Source organism: Lissotriton vulgaris, chromosome 8 (genome assembly GCF_964263255.1).
Source record: "Lissotriton vulgaris chromosome 8, aLisVul1.2, whole genome shotgun sequence".
Taxonomy (NCBI): Eukaryota; Metazoa; Chordata; class Amphibia; order Caudata; family Salamandridae; genus Lissotriton; species Lissotriton vulgaris.
This window is the reverse complement of record NC_141696.1, coordinates 1,393,120,888-1,393,139,233: the sequence shown is the minus strand read 5'-3', so window position 1 is coordinate 1,393,139,233 and position 18,346 is coordinate 1,393,120,888. Positions and strand designations below refer to the sequence as shown.

The 18,346-nt window shown below is 47.4% G+C and overlaps 1 protein-coding gene across 2 annotated transcripts in view; it reads right to left on the bottom strand.

Annotated features, from left to right (window-relative positions):
* LOC147698808 (E3 ubiquitin-protein ligase TTC3-like) overlaps positions 1-18,346 on the bottom strand; it is a 1,930,429-nt gene that overhangs the window by 1,807,461 nt on the left and 104,622 nt on the right. For both annotated transcript variants that reach the window (XR_015299370.1, XM_086935404.1), the window contains exons 3-4: positions 9,236-9,281; positions 4,370-4,490 (exon numbers count right to left, since the gene is read on the bottom strand). Coding sequence is in view for 1 of the 2 variants with exons in the window: in XM_086935404.1 (XP_086791530.1) it covers positions 4,370-4,490; positions 9,236-9,281 (167 nt within the window). In the remaining variant the exon portion in view is untranslated. The remainder of the gene's footprint in view (positions 1-4,369; positions 4,491-9,235; positions 9,282-18,346) is intronic.

Sequence of the window (18,346 nt, the reverse complement as noted above, 5' to 3'; positions counted from 1 at the left end):
AATAAATACATATATATTGGATATATATCGTGTGTGGTGTCCTTTCATTTGGTATTCAAGAAGTTATTATTGGTAAAACAATTTGCTTCACATGCTCTCTGAAGTATTAGCCTAAGACTGATTTGTCCATGCTACCACTAGGATAGCTGGTCTATAAGGTTGACTTTACAACTATCACCATAAGGGTTGTTTGGACTGATACAGGGTGCCCACTAGAATAGTGGACATCACATATCAGGCCAACTTCTCACACCAACCACTTGTGATGTCGAGATACCATGGTCACAGCTCCATAACTTGTACTAGGAGCCAAGTTGAAGGTTAGGGTTTGATCAGTTTAGTGCAAAACGAAAAACAATTAGAAATGTAATGCATTTTAAATTGAAAGAGAGTGGAATAGGAGTACTCGGATTTCTGAGGAAACAGAATATGGAAAGGACTGCAGTCTACTGGAGGAGAATGGAGATCAGAATTGTGCTAAGCACTGGGCCATGTGGAGAGGTGAGGGCATTCTGGAATGTCTTTGGACAGCGGAGAAACTAACTGCAGAGTGGAGCGAACATGGGCGTTTAAAGGACATGTGGTTGGACTTTCGCCAGTTTCAGAACAATCTCTCCCTAGTCTTAAATCTCTGAAGGAACAGGGAGAGGACTATGTATTTGCACCCTCATACAGGAACCCTTAGGGTCGGTAGGATCCTACCTACCGCCGTAATAGTCAACATGATTAGGCTGTTTTTTTGAGGATTGTGTAAAAGTTGGTTGTCAAGTCAGCCCACTAGACTTCTGTGGACAAATGCATGGAAGGTGTCTCAAGGCGAATAACGATAATAATGTATTTCTTTTTCAGAAAGCTTTATTTGATGTTTTACATTTATAAACAACCATAAACAATATAAACAATTGAGCAACGCACCATTCAAGAAAATACACTCCGTCCCTTTTCCACACCTCCCTTAGTACATTGGGCAATCCTATCACCATTTCTAGCACAGGGGTTCCCCTTCCCATTCTTCACCGACCTCCCTTCGGCCTCCCTACTGCTGGTTCAAGGGGGTCCATCGTCTGAGGGCTCTTTCATCCTGTTAATCATCTCACCCCAAGTTTCTAAATCGTCCTCAACTGTGTCATCTCATCTCATCTCATAAACCAAATGTGTATTTCATCTACTATTGCCCATTCCATCAAATCCTTCTTCCACTGTGCCACCACTGAGTGTTTCTGCCAACACCCAATGTATAATTATCAAACGCTGCACCAACACCACTCCCAGTGCAAACATCCAGGCTTCCATCTTTGTCTGCTGCATCCTTGGGATGATGCCCAAAAGGCAATGTTTAAAGAATCCCTCGAGTGCCAGCCATGTGATTCTTATCAGGTACAGTACTACCGCTCTCCAGAAGCCCACTATGCACAGGCATCCCAAAATGATGTGCAAGAAATCTGCTGAGTCTTGGTCGCCTGCCACTGGGGTTTCCGGATATATTTTAGTAAGCTTTCAGAAGGTCATGTACGTCCTAAGCAAGTAATGAAAATGTATGAGCTTGAACCAGGATTAAGTGTTTAACTTGGACACAAGCTTCTCTCCAGCCTGTTACCGTCAAATCGTGGCAGTCCCGAGCGCGTACCAGGTTGCCACCCCCTTCACCCCATTTGCCACAAAAGCAGTGTGTTTAGGTGGATTATCAACCATCTACACCCAGCCAGTTCCAACAACTGTCTCATTGTGACATGTTCCTTTGTCTCGTCAGGGAACGAGGGCCAGATCGATCATGCGGTCTGCGCCATCCTCACAAAAATCCTTACAGAGTCCTCCTTCCTCTCTCAGCGCCGGCCTAGCGGGGCCCCGTTACCCGGTCACCCACACTTTGCTGTACGCTCTGTGAGCGGGTAGTCTCTTTTTTAAAAGAGGGGAGTTTGAAGAGGCGAGGTGGTCTCTCCAAGCCCCGGGCCTGTCTCCCCGCTCCTGCCCCTCTCTAGCTACTCCAGTGCCACCCCAGTCAATAGGCCTTCTCAATCAATTACTTAGAAAGTGCAGAAAATCACCAGTGAGGGTAACAAGGAACTTGAGCTGCTAGCTGCTGTGTAGCGATCTGTACAAGCAGCAAACAACCAGGTCTTGGGTCCTTTCCTGAATTGCTGGAGCAATGGGGTGGTCTTGAGGTGCAGGGGACAGTTGTTCCAAGCCTTTGCTGCTATAATTGAGAAAGAGCGTTCTCCGCTGTTGGCTCGGTGGATCAGAGGAGTGCCTGGAAGGAAGTGGGAGGCAGACCGTAGGTGTCTGGTTAGAGGCAGGCTATGCGTTTGATGATGCATGCTGGTCAAGGCCCTTGTATGCGTGGGTCAATATCTTGAACTACATCTCCTTTGGAATGGGAGCCAGTGTAGCTTCTTAAGGTGGAGTGGATGTGTGTCCATCTGGGAAGGTCGAGGAGGAGTCTTGCCGCTGAGTTTTGTATTGTCTGTAGTTTAACGCCTTCGACGCCGATGACGAGCTGGGCTCTTCATCGCGTAGCCTCCTCGCACGCTGATGACGAGCCCAGCTCGTCACGCAAACTGCGTTTTTAAAAAACCCAGCGTGCGAGCGGAATTCCGCTAGCGCGCATGCGGTTAAGGAGGCGTGTGGTGATTCCTACGTAGAAGGTGTTCCCATAGTCCAGCCAGCTGGTGACGGGATCCTGTGTTCATGATCCTTTTGGTGTCGACTGGGATCTACCTGATGATCTTGAGGACCATGCGCCGGGTGGGGAAGCAGGCGGATGACACTGCATTTACCTGTTGCTTCATAGATAGCTTACTGTCCAAGATGATGCAGAGGTTGAAGGCTTGGTCTCTTGGGCAGGAGGTGGGCAGAGTTAGGCAGGCCACCATGCTTTGTTCCATGGCAAGGTGTTTCCAAAGACGAGGACTTCTGTCTTGTCCGTGTACAGCTTGAGTCAGTTGTCCTTCATCCAGTTGGCCCCTTTCATCATACATCTATGGAAGATGGCTCTGGTGGTGGAGGGGTCTTTTGACAACAAGGAGATGAGCGGGGTGTCATCGGCTTAGGAGATGATTTTGAGTCTGTGTGATCTGAATGTATTGGCCAGGGGAGTCACCTACTTGTTAAAGAAGGTGGGGCTGAGGGATGATCCTTGGGGATGTCACAGATCTTCTTGGGTTCCGAGGTGAATGGTGGGAGACATTCTCTGGGTTTTTTCAATGTGGTATGAAGTGATCTATTTGAGGGCATTTCCATGGTTTCAGATGTGGTGGAGTCTGTAGGTCAAGATGTGAGGAGAGATAGTGTGGAAGGCAGTTGATAGGTCCAGGAGGATGAGGGCTGCTGTTTAGCCATAGTCTGAGAGGGATCAGATATCGTCAGTGGCTGCAATCAGGGCTATCTCAGTGCTATGGTAGGCTCAGAATCCAGACTGAGATGGGTCCAGGAGGTTGTATTGATCCAGGTGTTCGTGAGTTGCTGGTTAATTGCCTTCTCGAGAACCTTTGCTGAAAAATGAGAGCAGGGAGATGAGTCAGTTGTTTTTTGGTTTTGTTGGGTCAGCGGATGGTTATATTTGGGTTGGTCTGTTCTGCGGAGTCAGCGGATGGTTCTGTCGCACACAACTTTTTTTTGTCCTGTAAACCATGCTCTCAGGCTGCGGACCACTGATACTGGTCTCTAGGAGCCATGCATCACTTCAGTGCAGTGCCGTGCAGGTTGCTCGCCCCATCTCTGCACCATCCTCCACTGGGCCTGCCCATAGCCCAGGAAGTTGCAGCGGCCTCTAGATCTACCACACGTCTCTCAGGGGGATCCAAGCAGCAGCACCACATTTCGGATCCCCCAAGGGGGGGATACTCCGCAGCCACGACCAGGCGAGTCTAGCTCCTGGAGCGGAGAGGTGGCCACAAGTTAGGTCTGGCAGATTGCAACCATTCCCAGCGTGCGTTCCCTCCACTAGAATCATGAGCGCTGCTGTCCCCCGATGTGTGGGGTTCTTTAGCACCAACGGGGAGCTGTCTTAGGTAGGCTCATGTTCAGGATTCCGCAGGACTCTTGCTTGAGACTGCTGGAGCAATCAGAACTTACCGGTCCGCCATCTTGATTGGCTCCGCCCCTGATAATACATCTCATTTCACTGGATTTCGGTTTATGTTTGCAGAGTAGCCTACTGGTGTTTTCTGCCACCCTTACCATGCCTTGCATACCAAAGTTCTCTGTCAAAGAAACCAGCTCTCCAACCCTACTAGAGGTTTTAGAAAGACTTACTCCTTCAGAACAGCATCCGCTCCAGGTCACAACTGTTAAGGTCATGAAAAAGAACACACAACATTGTTACTTTTAAAATGGATATTAGGTTGCAAATTAAAACAGATTGTCCTTTTACCTCCGACCTTCAACAACATTTTTCTCGAACAGCATACTCGAGAACATACGGATCTTGAAAACATCACAGTCAGCATACACCTCGTTCCTTGGTCGATAGAGCCAGTATTTAACAGGATCAACTGTTTGAAAACAAAAATATATATATTCAGATAGTTTAAATAGATAAATGATAGGCAGTCACAATAGGTTTGTAATCAACAGTACCCTATATCCCTTAGGGAGCAATAAAATAAATCAACCCAGGTTTGAAACTAGTTTTCTAACAAATCGCAGCACAGGTGCACCAACACATGTATGATTTTTTTTTGTTTTACATTATCTGGACATGAGGGCTGAAATGGAGGAGGCTGCTAAACCGGACCAAGAGGCTTTCCAATTTTGTCCACTAACAATACCCAAATATTTAATTTAATGTGGTTTTCACATCTCCCTTACTCAGATTAAGAATATGAAAGTCCATGAATCCATTAATAACCTAGTTTTAGGATTTAGGGGTAATTCGGAGCTGTGGCCTAACTCGTTGTCACTTCATTTATGATTTGGTACACTGCGACATGATGTGGAATGCTCCATGACTCTTGAGATTTACTGTGAAACCCCCAGCTGAAAACACCACCACTTGCCCTACGTCTTGTGATACAGTACCAGTCCATTAGCATTCTAACACAGAATGCCAGATTTCCCAAAATGACATACTTCTCAGGGCAGTCTGGGTTTCTGTGTGATGCATTGCATGGCACTGGTGTCAGTGAGGCATGATATTTTGACTACTGTGGAAAAGAACCACCTCTGTTTGCCAGTGCAGTTGGATTAGTTCTTTCCCTTTGATATGGTGAGCTACCTCTAGCAGTCCGTGGAGGGAGGTGGCCAGTATCACAGACAGACACTTAAAACATCTATCCTCATTCTTCACCACTACATTCCAGTTGAAGGTACAGTTCAACTTCCTATCTGCTAAACTGACAAATAGCACCCTTGCTTTTCAAATAGAACCATGGGTCTTATTAACATTTTGACTTCTCTAGACCCGCACTTAATCATTACTGTAATCCAGGCCCCCCACTCAATCATTATTGGAATCTGGGAGCTGAATCCAAATGCCACTCTATTCAGGAGAAATAGATAATCTGGACACACAAATGAGTCCCTTCAACGAATATTTGAGAAATCTCTGACATCTAGTAACAAGTTTAAAAATGCATAGGTCTGGCTAGAGGAGGACGTGTGGTTCGAATCCCACATCATTGACAAAAACGTCTTTCAAACAATATTCAATCGCTTTCTTTACTCTAGAAAATGTTCTTGAATAGGTGGCTGGTGCTCTACACAACTGTTGTTTAGATCACTGAGCTAGCCTTTTTTTACAGAACTACCCAAGCAAAACTGTGTGGAAGAAGGAGGACCAAACTTTTGTTTGGATGCTGGGGAGAACTCTGCATAAAGTATGCGTCTGAAGAATCAAATTAAAAACTCTGCATAAACTATGCGTCTGAAAGGATCAAATTAAAAATAAGCTGTGTTGTATGGAAAAGTTTACACGCCACTAGTATTATGTTAATACATTTTTAAAGCGCACTTATATCCAGGGGTGTCTTGGCCCTTATTCAGCACAACAAGCAGAGGTATGAGGAGACTAGTTGATACAAAGTCATGTTTTTAGCAGTTTTCTAAAAGTTAGCAGTGTGGAAGACTCTCTAATGTTTATAGGTAACTTATTCCAGAGTTTAGAGGCTTCTGAGGCAAAGCAACTACACACCCCATTTGAGTCTTTTTAATCTGGGGTGGGTAACCATCATGGAGCTTTTGGATCACAAGTATCTGCTGGGTACATACCACACTAGTGATTGTTTGAGATGGTCGGGCCAGAGTTGTGGAGAGCTTTGTAGGTAAAACAAAGTTCCTTGAATTTAATTTGATCAAGAAGACGTATAGCAGCCACATTCTGAACACTGCAAAGTATTAAGACTTTGCTTTTGGAAATTTAAGTACAGTTGGTTACAATAATCCAAATTAGTGAGGATTACCAACGTTACAACAGTTTTTCTTGAATTAGGGGGAATAAAGTGAAGGATTTTCGTGATGATTTTGAGGGTGTTGAAGCTCGAGGAAATAACTGAGTTGATGTGTTTGCTAACATTTAGATTATCATCGATTCGTTTTTTGCTTTTTGGACCAATGAAGGAAGTACTCGTAGTTCTGTGGATCAACAGGTAGGGTTCCAAAATTGTGGACTTTTACCAAAAAGAATGACCTCGGTTTTGTCGAAGTTCACTTTAAGGCAATGTTTGCTCATCCAGTTACCGATAGCTCTCATTTAGTTGTCAAGTTGAAGGTTAGTGTAGTTAATGTTGTTAGAGACAGACAGGGCGATTTGCAGGTCGTCGGCATAGGATGTGGGTGAGAAGCCAAAGCACCTGATAAGTGATGCTAATTCTGTAACATAGATGTTGAAAAGTAAGGAGCTGAGTGAGGACCCCTGTGGGACCCCACAAGGTAGAGAGAATGCTTGGACGCAACATTGTCCAGCATCACTGAATGGTCTCTGCCCATGAGGAAGGACCGTAACAAACAAAAGAGCTTTGTTATTAATGCCAAGATGTTTGAGGCGGAGGATCAAAGTGGAATGATTTACCGTTTTGAAGACTGACGATAAATCAAGAAGAATGAGGGCTCTGTACTGTGTTCCGCCCTAAAGCCAAATTGTGTGGGGTCCAGTAAGTGATTGGATTGAATAAATTGCATCAGTTGGGTAGTTAATATTTTTTCTACCGTCTTGGCTGGGAGGGCAGTCCAGAGATAGGACGATAATTGGCAGGGTTATCTGTGTCCAGATTGGGATTCTTGAATGGAAACCTTTTTCCACATATTGGGAAAAATCTGTGTAGCAGATCCCATCGAAGATGTTGGTCAGGTAAGGGGCAATGGGTTTGGGGATCGGTTTAAGAATGGAGGGGGGGCACAGGTTAAAGGGAGATCCAGATTTGTTGGATTGGAAAATTAAGAGGACTTCGGGCAACGTGGTGGGGGTAAACTAACTAAAATTATTTATGGACTACTAACCAAGGTATAGGGATCTTGGCTAAGATGGTGGGCTGTTGGAGGGATGTTACTAGATTCAGCAGTGCATGAAGAAGTGAACAGGTTGTATGTTTGACCTATTTTATCGCCTAAATGATAGACTATCTTATCGCAGAAATGATGGACTTTAAGCAGAAAGACTGACTGTTTGGTCCTTTTAAGTCTGGTGCTTTGGTTCGCTTGCTTATGACCTGAAAGAACTCCCTTTTGGAGTGCTCAGAGGATTCTATTTGCTGCGTGAAGAAAGTGGTCTTTTCTTTGGTGATTAGGGTCTTGCATTTAGCCAGAGAAAGTTTACAGATTTCTTTATTATGAAAGTCTTATTTGGTTCTCCATTTCCTCTCATGCCTTCTGCAGTTTTGCTTTTTGGGGCAGAGGGGTTCAGTGAACCAAGGTGCAGATTGTTTTGTCCTACCTGAGTTGGAATTCTTGAGGGGCTGCTTTAGAGATGGCAGAGCTTAGCCATTCTGAATCTTCAACTGTGGACTGACAAGTAAAGATGCATTCTATCTGTGGAATAAGAATGCCAAGATCTACTCCAACAAGAGATCTGCATTAATTGAGGACAGTATAACTTAGTGGTGGTGATGTGACACTAGTTTGTCCATTTATCCACCCATTCTCATATGCTTTCACCAACACATTTTCAATTAGTTCCGGTAGTTTACTCATTGGCTCTGTACCCAGACTCATTAAAAAGCTAAATGAGAATCACTACTTTGTTTGCTGCTGCCAACCTATGTATTTTAAGATACGGTGGGAGCCCACCAGTGCCTCGCATGTGGGCCTATGTGAAGACTCATTAATAAACTTTAAGATTGACTGGTGTGTATGCATCCTTTTCTCTGTAGATATTAAATCACCTAGGTTTGAAAATTCAATTTAGGTCTTGATGTTAGGTACTACTCTTCTGTTTCTTTTGCCTATCCCCTATGCCAGGCAATAAATTCAAGGCCAGGGCTCATGGACATTTTGTCCAGGACTAACTACCCCAGTAACTGGAATATTGCATTGTTCCCTTACACATAGTTATGGATATCGAAACCATGCAAGTTAGAGGATTTTTTTATCTTTACCTGTTAACGATGAACTGAAACACCCAAAATCTTTAGTCCCTAACCAGTTCCTTTCCCGCATTAACAGTCTAAATAACTTTCCAGGGCCCTCCATGAGCATGTCTTTGTATACTCTCAAAACAAAAGGCTCTCAGAGAAGTTATGCAACATTTTGGATTATACTATTCTATGTTCTGCTATTTCAGATTAATCCATAATGTTTTGGCATTTTCTTTCGCAAAATACTCAATCGCAAAATTGTTGGAAGAAGATACTGATGAAGCATCTATTATCCATTCTAACACTACACTGGAAAATTCTATACATAACTGAAAACAAAGGAGCAAGCTATAATTACTGTAGAGGCCTGCTGGTTTTATCCTCAAACCTGTGGTCTAAACTGCAGATCCTGCCTATTTCTCTACTGTGAGTATGTGCAGTTTTATAGGGGAATGGGAGAGGCCAACTTTTGTCGTCAAAGTGATTAAGCACTAAGGGGGGATGCAGGTGTGAGAATGGAGAAGCACGCACAGTCCTCTTTCCTCCCACTGTCAGGACAAACTTTTCGGCCCTTTTCTTAGAGCCAGTAGAAGCATATGTGGAACCGTTCTGAAAGGAAGATGGAGACACAGGGACTTTGAAGGTATCCTCTTCCCTGGCGCCCCTTGTCACATGTAAAGATTCTTACTAATACAAATATATACCTTTACAAGAGAAGATAAATTACTTACTATTATTCTCATCACAGACGGTAATTTTTATATATTTACTGTGACCCTGAAAAACAGAAAACAATTTGTAAACAAAAGCCAGCTTTAAAGCAAATACAGATGTGTTTGTTCATGCCTTTATATATGATGTACCCGGTTTCTTTAAAGATCCCCCCTATACATTTCAGTAATCTCACAAGTTTCAGTTCTTATTAAACCGCAAATCATTGCCAGCCCCCGACAACTACAGAATGTTCAGTGAATTCTTAGTCAAACATCATTGTACGTTTCCAGTGATCATTCTCCATTTACCAGATGGATTTACTGCACAATTAATTAAAATCATTGCAATATGACAATATATGCATAAAAAAGGTACAAATATTAAAAAAGACCACTTGCCACAAAACCACCGCAGTGGCTGGCCCACAGGTGTGCCGTGCTAAGGCTCATTGGTGAGCCTTAGCAAGGAACCACAATAGGAACGCCAATTCACGTTCCTGCAGGGCATGGACTGTAAAGTCCATGCCGTACAGGAACGAGGGGAGCAGAAAGACAGGGGGGTACATAGTGTGCCCCTCTTCCTGCACACCCGTGCATAGAGGCACCATTCCTCCCTGCCACACTTTTCATGGTGGGCTCACCGACATGAAAACTGTAGCAGTGAGGAAACACGTAACATGCTTGGCGTGGGTGCTGCAGCGGCACTGCAAGCATACTGTAGGCCTCAGACCACTGCACCACCGCTGGATCTGGGATCCCGGCAGTTGCTGTAGTCGGACCGCCAGTGCAGCGGTGCCCACACCACCACCGTTGCTACGGTGGTCCATCGGACTGCCGTAGTCGTAATCAGCCCCAAAGTCCTCTCTCATTGACCCGCAGAGCCTGCATAACGCATTTGCTGGTTATTTCAACCAAGGTTATGATGAAGTGAAGGACGGTTCTCAAATCTGTATTTGATGACATTTTGTTTTAACCCTTTGCATGCTCATGACGGAATGGTTACGTCATGAGCACCAGTGCTACCCCCAAAAAGCAGGCAAAAGACTTTCTGCCTATCTCTCCCCCCCCCCCCTCCAGGAGGCAGTTGGGGGCAATAGCCCCTAATCTGCCCCCCAGGGGGGAAGCTCACCAGGCACCAGTTTTTTTACTATACGTAGGGGAGAGGGCTGCCCAGAACGGGCATGCCAATGGCCCGTCCTAAAAAAATAAATTAAAAAATGATAGTCTTTCTGCCCCCCGGAAGGCAGATGGGGCAAGAGCCCCACATCTGCCCCTCGGAGGGCAGTAGAAAGCCCACTAGGCACAGAGTTTTTGGTCCCAGGTTTGGCGGCCATCTTGGGAAACCTATCAAACCCACAAATTTCTGAAAACGAGAGACCTGGGGGAGTCCAAGGAGGTAAGACTTGCATGGATCCCCAACGTTTCCCTACCCAGAATCCCCTGTAAACCTTAAATTTGAATTAAAAAAATCAGCTTTTTCTCAAATTTCTGTGTGGGAACGTTGTAGGATCACCGGGCTGACAAAAATGGCTTACCACTCAGTGTTCCACTAGGTCCCCCAATAAAAATTGTACCTCACTTGTGTGGGTGGGTCAAGTACCCTCGACAGACAAGGGCCCTAAACGTATTGTGGAGACTTGAAAATTACCTATCATAAAACGATCTGCTTTTGCAAAGGGGGGTCACATGAGTTTTTGGTCCCAGGTTTGGCAGCCACCTAGGAAAACCTACCAAACCCACACATTTCTGAAAACTAGAGACCCAGGGGAGTCCAGTGAGGTATAGCTTGCGTGGATCCCCCAATGTTTTCTTACCCAGAATCCCCTGCAAACCTCAAATTTAGATGAAAAAACAAAATTTCCCACATATTTTTGTGTGGAATCATAGTGCAAGCACAAATGTCCTACCACACAGCGTTCCCCTCAATCTTCAGAGTAAAATGATACCTCACTTGTGTGGGTCAGGCAAGCGCCTGTGACTGGTAAGAGCCAAAAACATAGGGATTAAGGGAATAACACAGAATTCAAAGCTCTACATTTTTTTAAATTAACGTCTTTAGCCAATACTGCATTGGATACCCACACAAGTGGGTATATGTGTATCCACGCAGATTCCTGAACTTTACAAAACAGAAATGTGAGGTAAATTAGGGGATTCTGGGTAACAGATCCAGGTGAGAGCCAGACAAGCCACCCCATCCTGGATTCCGCTGGATGTCTAGTTTTCAAACATGTATAGGTTTGCTAGGTTTCCTTAGGTGCAGGCAGAGCTAGGGTTCAAAATCTAAAGCTAGGCACTTTGCAAAACGAGGGTCAGTTTTCACTGTAAAAATGAAGTGTGTCCACATCGCGTTTTGAGCGGTTTCCTGTTGCGGGAACCAGGCCAACCCACACAAGTGAAGTACCATTTTTATCAGGAGACCTGGGGGAACACTGGGTGGTAGAAAACTTGTGTCAGCCCGGTGATCCTACGACGTTCCCACACACAATACTTTTTAAATTATTTTTATTAACATTGATCATAAGACCATACAATAACAGACAAGATCTGAAAAGCATGTCAGGGAATAGCATTGTGTATCACAAATTGAAGCACATGAAGACACAAGTGAGATACCCAATTTTCGTTGTTACTCCCCCAACTCTTCTTCTGGCCTCCTGTATTTCAACCAAGGCCCCCAAACTTTCCTCCATTTCTTAGCGCAACCCCTACTCCTGTATATAGTTTCTTCGGCCCTTTGACACCAATCAAGATCCCGCCTCCACTGCTCCCATTGTGGAGGTGCCCATGACCCCCACCCCCTGGCAATGTTTCTTTTCGCCACCCCTACTGCCAATGCTAGCCAGGTCTGCACGTACCTGGACCAGTCTGTGTCCCCTTTAATCATTAACAATAGCCACTTTGGCTCCATCGGAACCGTGTCGCCAACTCCAACAGACATGGTGTCAGTGACTCTGGTCCAGAAGGGAATAATCTCCAGGCACACCCATAATATATGATAGAAGGTGCCCTTCTGTTGACAGCTCCTCATGCAAAGGGCCGACTGACTCTTGCCCCAAGCATATAGGTGTGTACTAGGGAAGTAAATACGGCAGAGGATCTTTAACTGCACCAGCCTAAACCTTGAGCGGATTGCTATTTCATGCAGACTCTAAGGCATCCTGCCAGTCGTGGCCGTCCAGGCTACCAAGATCTCGGGCCATGCTGCCCTAAGCGACGTCAAAAGGTCTAGCATATTGTCTATGAGCTTGCGGTAGGTGGTTGTGGGCTTTTCTAGTATGGGGTCAAGGAGTCTATCCTCCATTGGGGAGTATTCCGGGATTGATGTACCACGGTTTATGTATGAGCGTATTGCATGTAGGAGACTTCCGTGGTGATAGCTTTGTGAGTCGTGGAGATCATATTCCTTCTTGAGGTAAGCAAAGGAGCGGGGCTGCCCCCTTCCAGACATCTCCCAAGTATTTAATGCCAATTAACTTCCAACCCCTGAGACCTGTCAACATGGGCACCTCTCTCATCTGGTCTCCGAGCCATAGAGGGGTTCTACCAGTCAGTGTGTTCGCCCACCCTAAGAACTTATTTGCCTCTCTCCAGCACTGCACGACCACCTTGGTGTGTGTAGGCCACTCCATCCGTGAACTCCGGGCATAGATAAGGGGTTTGCAGTTCCCCCCAGCATGACCATCCTATCCACTCTATACGCAAGTTCAGAACTGTACTTGAACACCCAGTCATTGACCACCTGGAGCTGCCAGGCCCAATAATAAAGTTTGACGTCCTGAAGTACCAGGCCACCATCATATACACATCTAAGCTTATGTAGCACTATTCTCGGGGACCCGCCATCCCACAATAATGTCCGTACCGCATGAGATATTAGTTTGAGTACACCCGGAGGGACAGGATACGGTGTATTCTGCAGGATGTACAAGAGCCTCGGCAGCGAGAGCATCTTAAATAATGCGGTTTGGCCCATAAGGAGAGAGGTAGTGATCGCCAGTGACTCACGTCAGCACCCAGGCGAACCAGTTGGGGCTCTAGGCTTCTAGCGAAAAATTCCTCCTTGTCCCTTGTGACGTATATCCCAAAGAATTTGAACCCGTCGGTCACCACGGAGGCCAGGCACCTAGTGGGGATTCGAGGGTGGGGGCGACAGGGGGAAGATCACGGACTTCGCTCAATTGATTGTGTAGCCAGAGTAGCTGCCGAATAACTAAAAGAGATGCAACACATGCAGTATCGAGTGGTACGGTCGCGCCTTATAATAGAACAATATCATCAGCGTATGAGGAGATACGCTCTTCCCACTCATCTGTCAGCGCCAAGCCCCAGATTGACCTGTCCCTCCAATGAGCCAGCAGCTCCAGAGCTAGGGCAAAGAGGAGAGGGGACAGGGGGCAGCCCTGCCTGGTGCCCCTTCTAAGAGTAAAGGGCCCTGGACACAGCGCCATTGACCCTCACTCGAGCCGTAGGCAGCTCGTACAGAACTCGCACCCAACTACAAAATATCGGGCCAAAGCCCAATTTCTGGAGCACCATAAACAGGTAGGGCCATTCGATGCTGTCAAACACCATTGAGAAAATTACAAAAAACAATTTGATGGACAGAATGTAGATCAATGTCTTACATTCACCCCAGTACAAGGATCTGGGCCTAAATCCATCGTTTTTTGCACTCCACACCACCATGGGTCAGATAATGGCTTTATGCAAATCAGCTTTGACCATGTGCCCCATGGGAACAGTCCAGTCCGAACTACAACAGCCATATCTTTCCCAGACCACAATCAAGCATCCGAGGACCGGACCGGTTTCGAGGTAACACCTCTCATCAGCCCGGCTAGCTTGACTCCAGTGGTGTGGAGGCTCTGGGACCCACGTCTGAGCTACCCCAGTACACTCAGGGAGAAAATTACAAAAAACAATTTGATGGGCAGAATGTAGATCAATGTCTTACATTCACCCCAGTACAAGGATCTGGGCCTAAATCCATCGTTTTTTGCACTCCACACCACCATGGGTCAGATAATGGCTTTATGCAAATCAGCTCTGACCCTGTGCCCCATGGGAACAGTCTCAGTCTCCTAAGTCTGGGCTAGGGGAAGAAATAGGGTCTGACTGGAGGTACTGAAACTGAGCAGAGCTAAGGGTGGACTGGGTCTCGGATGCTTGATTCCGTTCTGGGAAGGACATGGCTTTTGTAGTTCGGACTGGACTGTTCCCATGGGGCAACAGGGTCAGAGCTGATTTGCATATCGCCATTGTCTAACCCAGGGTGGTGTGGAGTGCAAAAAAACGATGGATTTGGGCCCAGATCTTTTGACTGGGGGAGTGTGTGACATTGATCCACATTCAGTCCATCACTTGTTGTTTTTGCAATTGCCGCCCTAAGTGCGCTGGGGATGCCCAGACGTGGGTCCCAGGCACTCCACACCACTGGAGTCAAGCTAGCCAGGCTGATGAGAGGTGTTACCTCGAAACCGGTCCGGTCCTCGGATGCTTGATTCCGTTCTGGGAAGGACATGGCTTTTGTAGTTCGGACTGGACTATTCCCATGGGGCAACAGGGTCAGAGCTGATTTGCATATCGCCATTGTCTAACCCAGGGTGGTGTGGAGTGCAAAAAAACGATGGATTTGGGCCCAGATCTTTTGACTGGGGGAGTGTGTGACATTGATCCACATTCAGTCCATCACTTGTTGTTTTTGTCAAACACCATTGAGGCATCTAATGCCATCAACGCCGTCTGGGTGTTCCCAACATCTTCGGTCATGTAGAGTGCCCCATAAAGGCGCCGCAGGTTGTGGCGGGTGCTCCTACGGGGCATAAACCCTGATTGGTGTCTGGTATTCCTGATCTAGTACTCGTCGACCAATCTGTCCACTAGATCCTTGGCCAGAACCTTGACCTCCACGTTGATGAGTAAAATGGGGCGGTAAGAGGAACAGTGATCCGCCGGCTTCCATGCTTTGTGGATGACTACGATCATGGCCTCTCTTTGATCAGTGCGGAGCCTGCCTAACTCATGCACCTCCGAATACATCCGAAGAAGGGGATTAATAAGCTCGTTCGCCTGTCTTCTATATATCTCTACTGGGAGCCGGTTGGGTCCAGCCGCTTTCCTAGACTGGAGGGAATTGAGGACATTCCGATTTCCTCCCCCGTGAATTGCACCTCAAGACAGTCTCTTTGGTCAGAGGACATCGTGGGCAGCTCAGAATCCCGTAGGAACTCTGCACAGTCGATTTCGGTCCTGGTGCAGCCCGTGGAGTATACTCTCTCGAAGTGGGTCGCGAAGGCTTCCGCTATGCCGTGGCAGGTGGATAAGAGGGACCCCGACGCATCTCCTACTTAAGCTACCAAGAAACGCTCCCTGTCGCGACGCTCAAGCCACGCTAGTAGCTTCAAGGCCTGATCACCTACATCATAGATCTGGTGTTGTGTGGCGAGAGCGTAGGCACGTGCCTCCCCCTCGGCCAGGGCCCCAAGTTCCCTCTGTTTTAGGGTCAATCTGTGACGAAGGTCAACAGAGAAGGCGATGTTAACATTGCGTTCCGGTTGCTCAATTTCGCACTCTAGCTGCCTTATCCGTAGTTATTCCTCTTTATTCTGGGCACCTATCAATGCCTGGGCCTGCGTCTCAGCACCGTTTTGTACGCTTCCCATGGTGTTATTTGGGACTCCACAGAGCCCTGGTTTTCTTCAAAGTAGAGCTGAGAGCCCTCCCGGAGTTAACCCCCTATGATTGGGTCTCGGAGACGCCACAGGTCTATTCTCAGAAAAGACTTCCTGTTGATCACCGGGCCTCTAAGAGTGACACTGACTGAGGGGAAATCCCACGGGCAATGATCTGGGGTTCAGTGAAGTCTCCCACCTGGTCATTACGGGTGATGAAGTGGTCAAGTCTTGAAAAGGACCTGGGTCTACCAGAATAAAACATGTATTGTCTAAGTGTAGGTTTGTGGGTGCGCCACTGGTCGCTAAGTCCCATTGACGAAGCAAGGCCATCCAAGCCCCGCTCCCCCCTGCAGCCCATATCTGTGTTAGAACGGTCAAGGTCTGCGTTCATGACTGCGTTAGTGTCACCACCGATCAGAAGGACCCCAAGAGGAAGACACGCCAGGAAGGTGCTCAACTGCGGTAGAGTCGAGGAGTGTAGGTCTGGCGATATATAGCAGGAGCAGAACACTAGGGTGTGCACCTCCCATTTACCTGCGGTCGCAACAAAGCAGCCTGCATCTTCAGTCCAACTGCTCGAGATAACTATGGGTAAGCTGTTGCAGACTAAAATACTCACCCCCATGATCCAGACGTGAACCCCGAATGGGCCACCATTTTGTAGCTAGAACGATCCAGGGCCCTGCACCTATTCCCATGCAGATGTGAATCCTGGAGTAGAACCACGTCAGGCGAATATCTTTTAAGGTGCTGTAATACCAACGTACGTTTAATCTGGTTACCAAGCCCATTCACGTTCCACACCCATATTGTTATACTAGCTGGATCACCCCTATGCATCGGAGAGGCTCACTTTCCTCAGATAGTCCCACTGTGTCGCTAGGCTGATTCCCACATGTTAGATGACTATACTGGTCAAGAGCAAACCACCCCAACCCCTGAAACAGAATCCCCGCCTCCCAACCCCCCCCTCCCTGCTCGGTGGGTCCCCAACCTCCCACCTTCCAAACTTGCAAAGTGCCTGTCGCCCCAGCAACCCAACAATCAACATTAGCAAGGAAACATGAACTTTCAGTCAGCCAGAAGAGTTATACGTAACCAACGAATGTCTCACCCACACTGATAGCTGACCTGGAGCAACCCGATGCCAGTCCCCCTGGGATCGCTACCCCAACACGCTCCCGGCTGAGTCAGACCACCTTACTGTTCGGTACATTATTGCAGTGTGTTGCGAGGGAGTTAGATTCTCATACTGCAAGGAACTCCTCGTGCCATTGTCCCCCACCCATATAACAGATTCCAGACAGCCCCCCAGAGTACAAGGGAGAAAAAAAACTCAATAACCAACCCACCCCTGGATCACTTAATAACTCTCTGTTCTGGTTTCTGGCTACCTGACAAAGATCTCTCTCCGCTCGCAGTGTTGTGCCCATTATGGCGCTTCTCGGATCTGTGCGGGCTACCATTCCTGCCCACTTTTCGCCAACCAACCGCTGGCCTCTTCTGGTGTCTGAAAGAAGTAAGCTTTGCCTCCATCCAGGACTTTGATGCAGGCAGGGAAAAGCATCATGTGTTTCACCCCTTGTTCCCAGAGGGCCCTCTTTACGCCAAAGGACAGTCGCTGGCGCTGGACATGAAGAATAAAGTCTGGGCAAAAATGGATTGTAGCATTTTCAAGCTGGAGATTGCCAGACACCCGTGCTGCCTGCAAGATGGCATCCCATTCTGGATATGTGGAAATTTAGTTTACGAGCTGAACATCATCTGCGCCAGCTTGTCACCCACGAACAACGTGCACAACAGCCATTTTAGGTATCATGGTCTCCCTGTCCACGATCGATCGCCAGCGCGCTCCTCTGACCCTGCAAGCATCCTCCGCGCACCCTGGCTCCCCCTCCCTCCCTCACATGAGCATAACCTTTCTCCTCCTGCATGACCCTGTCCTTGGGAGTCACGCCCGCGCCTGACCAGCACCTCCTCTCCTTCCATGAATACCCCTCTGTTAGACGGACCGGGAGGGTCGGCCGAGGATAAGGGGAGAGGTCTCCGGGGAGAGCCGTCTCCAGCGATCGTACAGACAAGTAACTTCCCCCCCACAGACGTACACCACACAAGGATAAGGTTTAACGATACTTTATAAGCAATTCTTTAGGTACGGTAGAATGGTACAAGGAGGTCTGGACTCAGGGGTCCCCTCGATTCTGGTCTCTGGATTGGGGAAAGGGCAGCGGGACAGTCTTGTTACCAATAGATGAAAATAGCTCTCAATCCTCGAGCTCGGCGTTCTAGATGATCGGGCCGCGGCGGAGCCAGCAGGTCCCGAGATGGACGAAGGAAGCGACGGTCCGCGGCGGAGCCAGCAGGTCCCGATGAAGATGGTAGTTACAAACGGTCCGCGGCCACGCCAGCAGGTCCCGACGACGATGAGGGTTTAACGAAGGTTGCGGCAGCG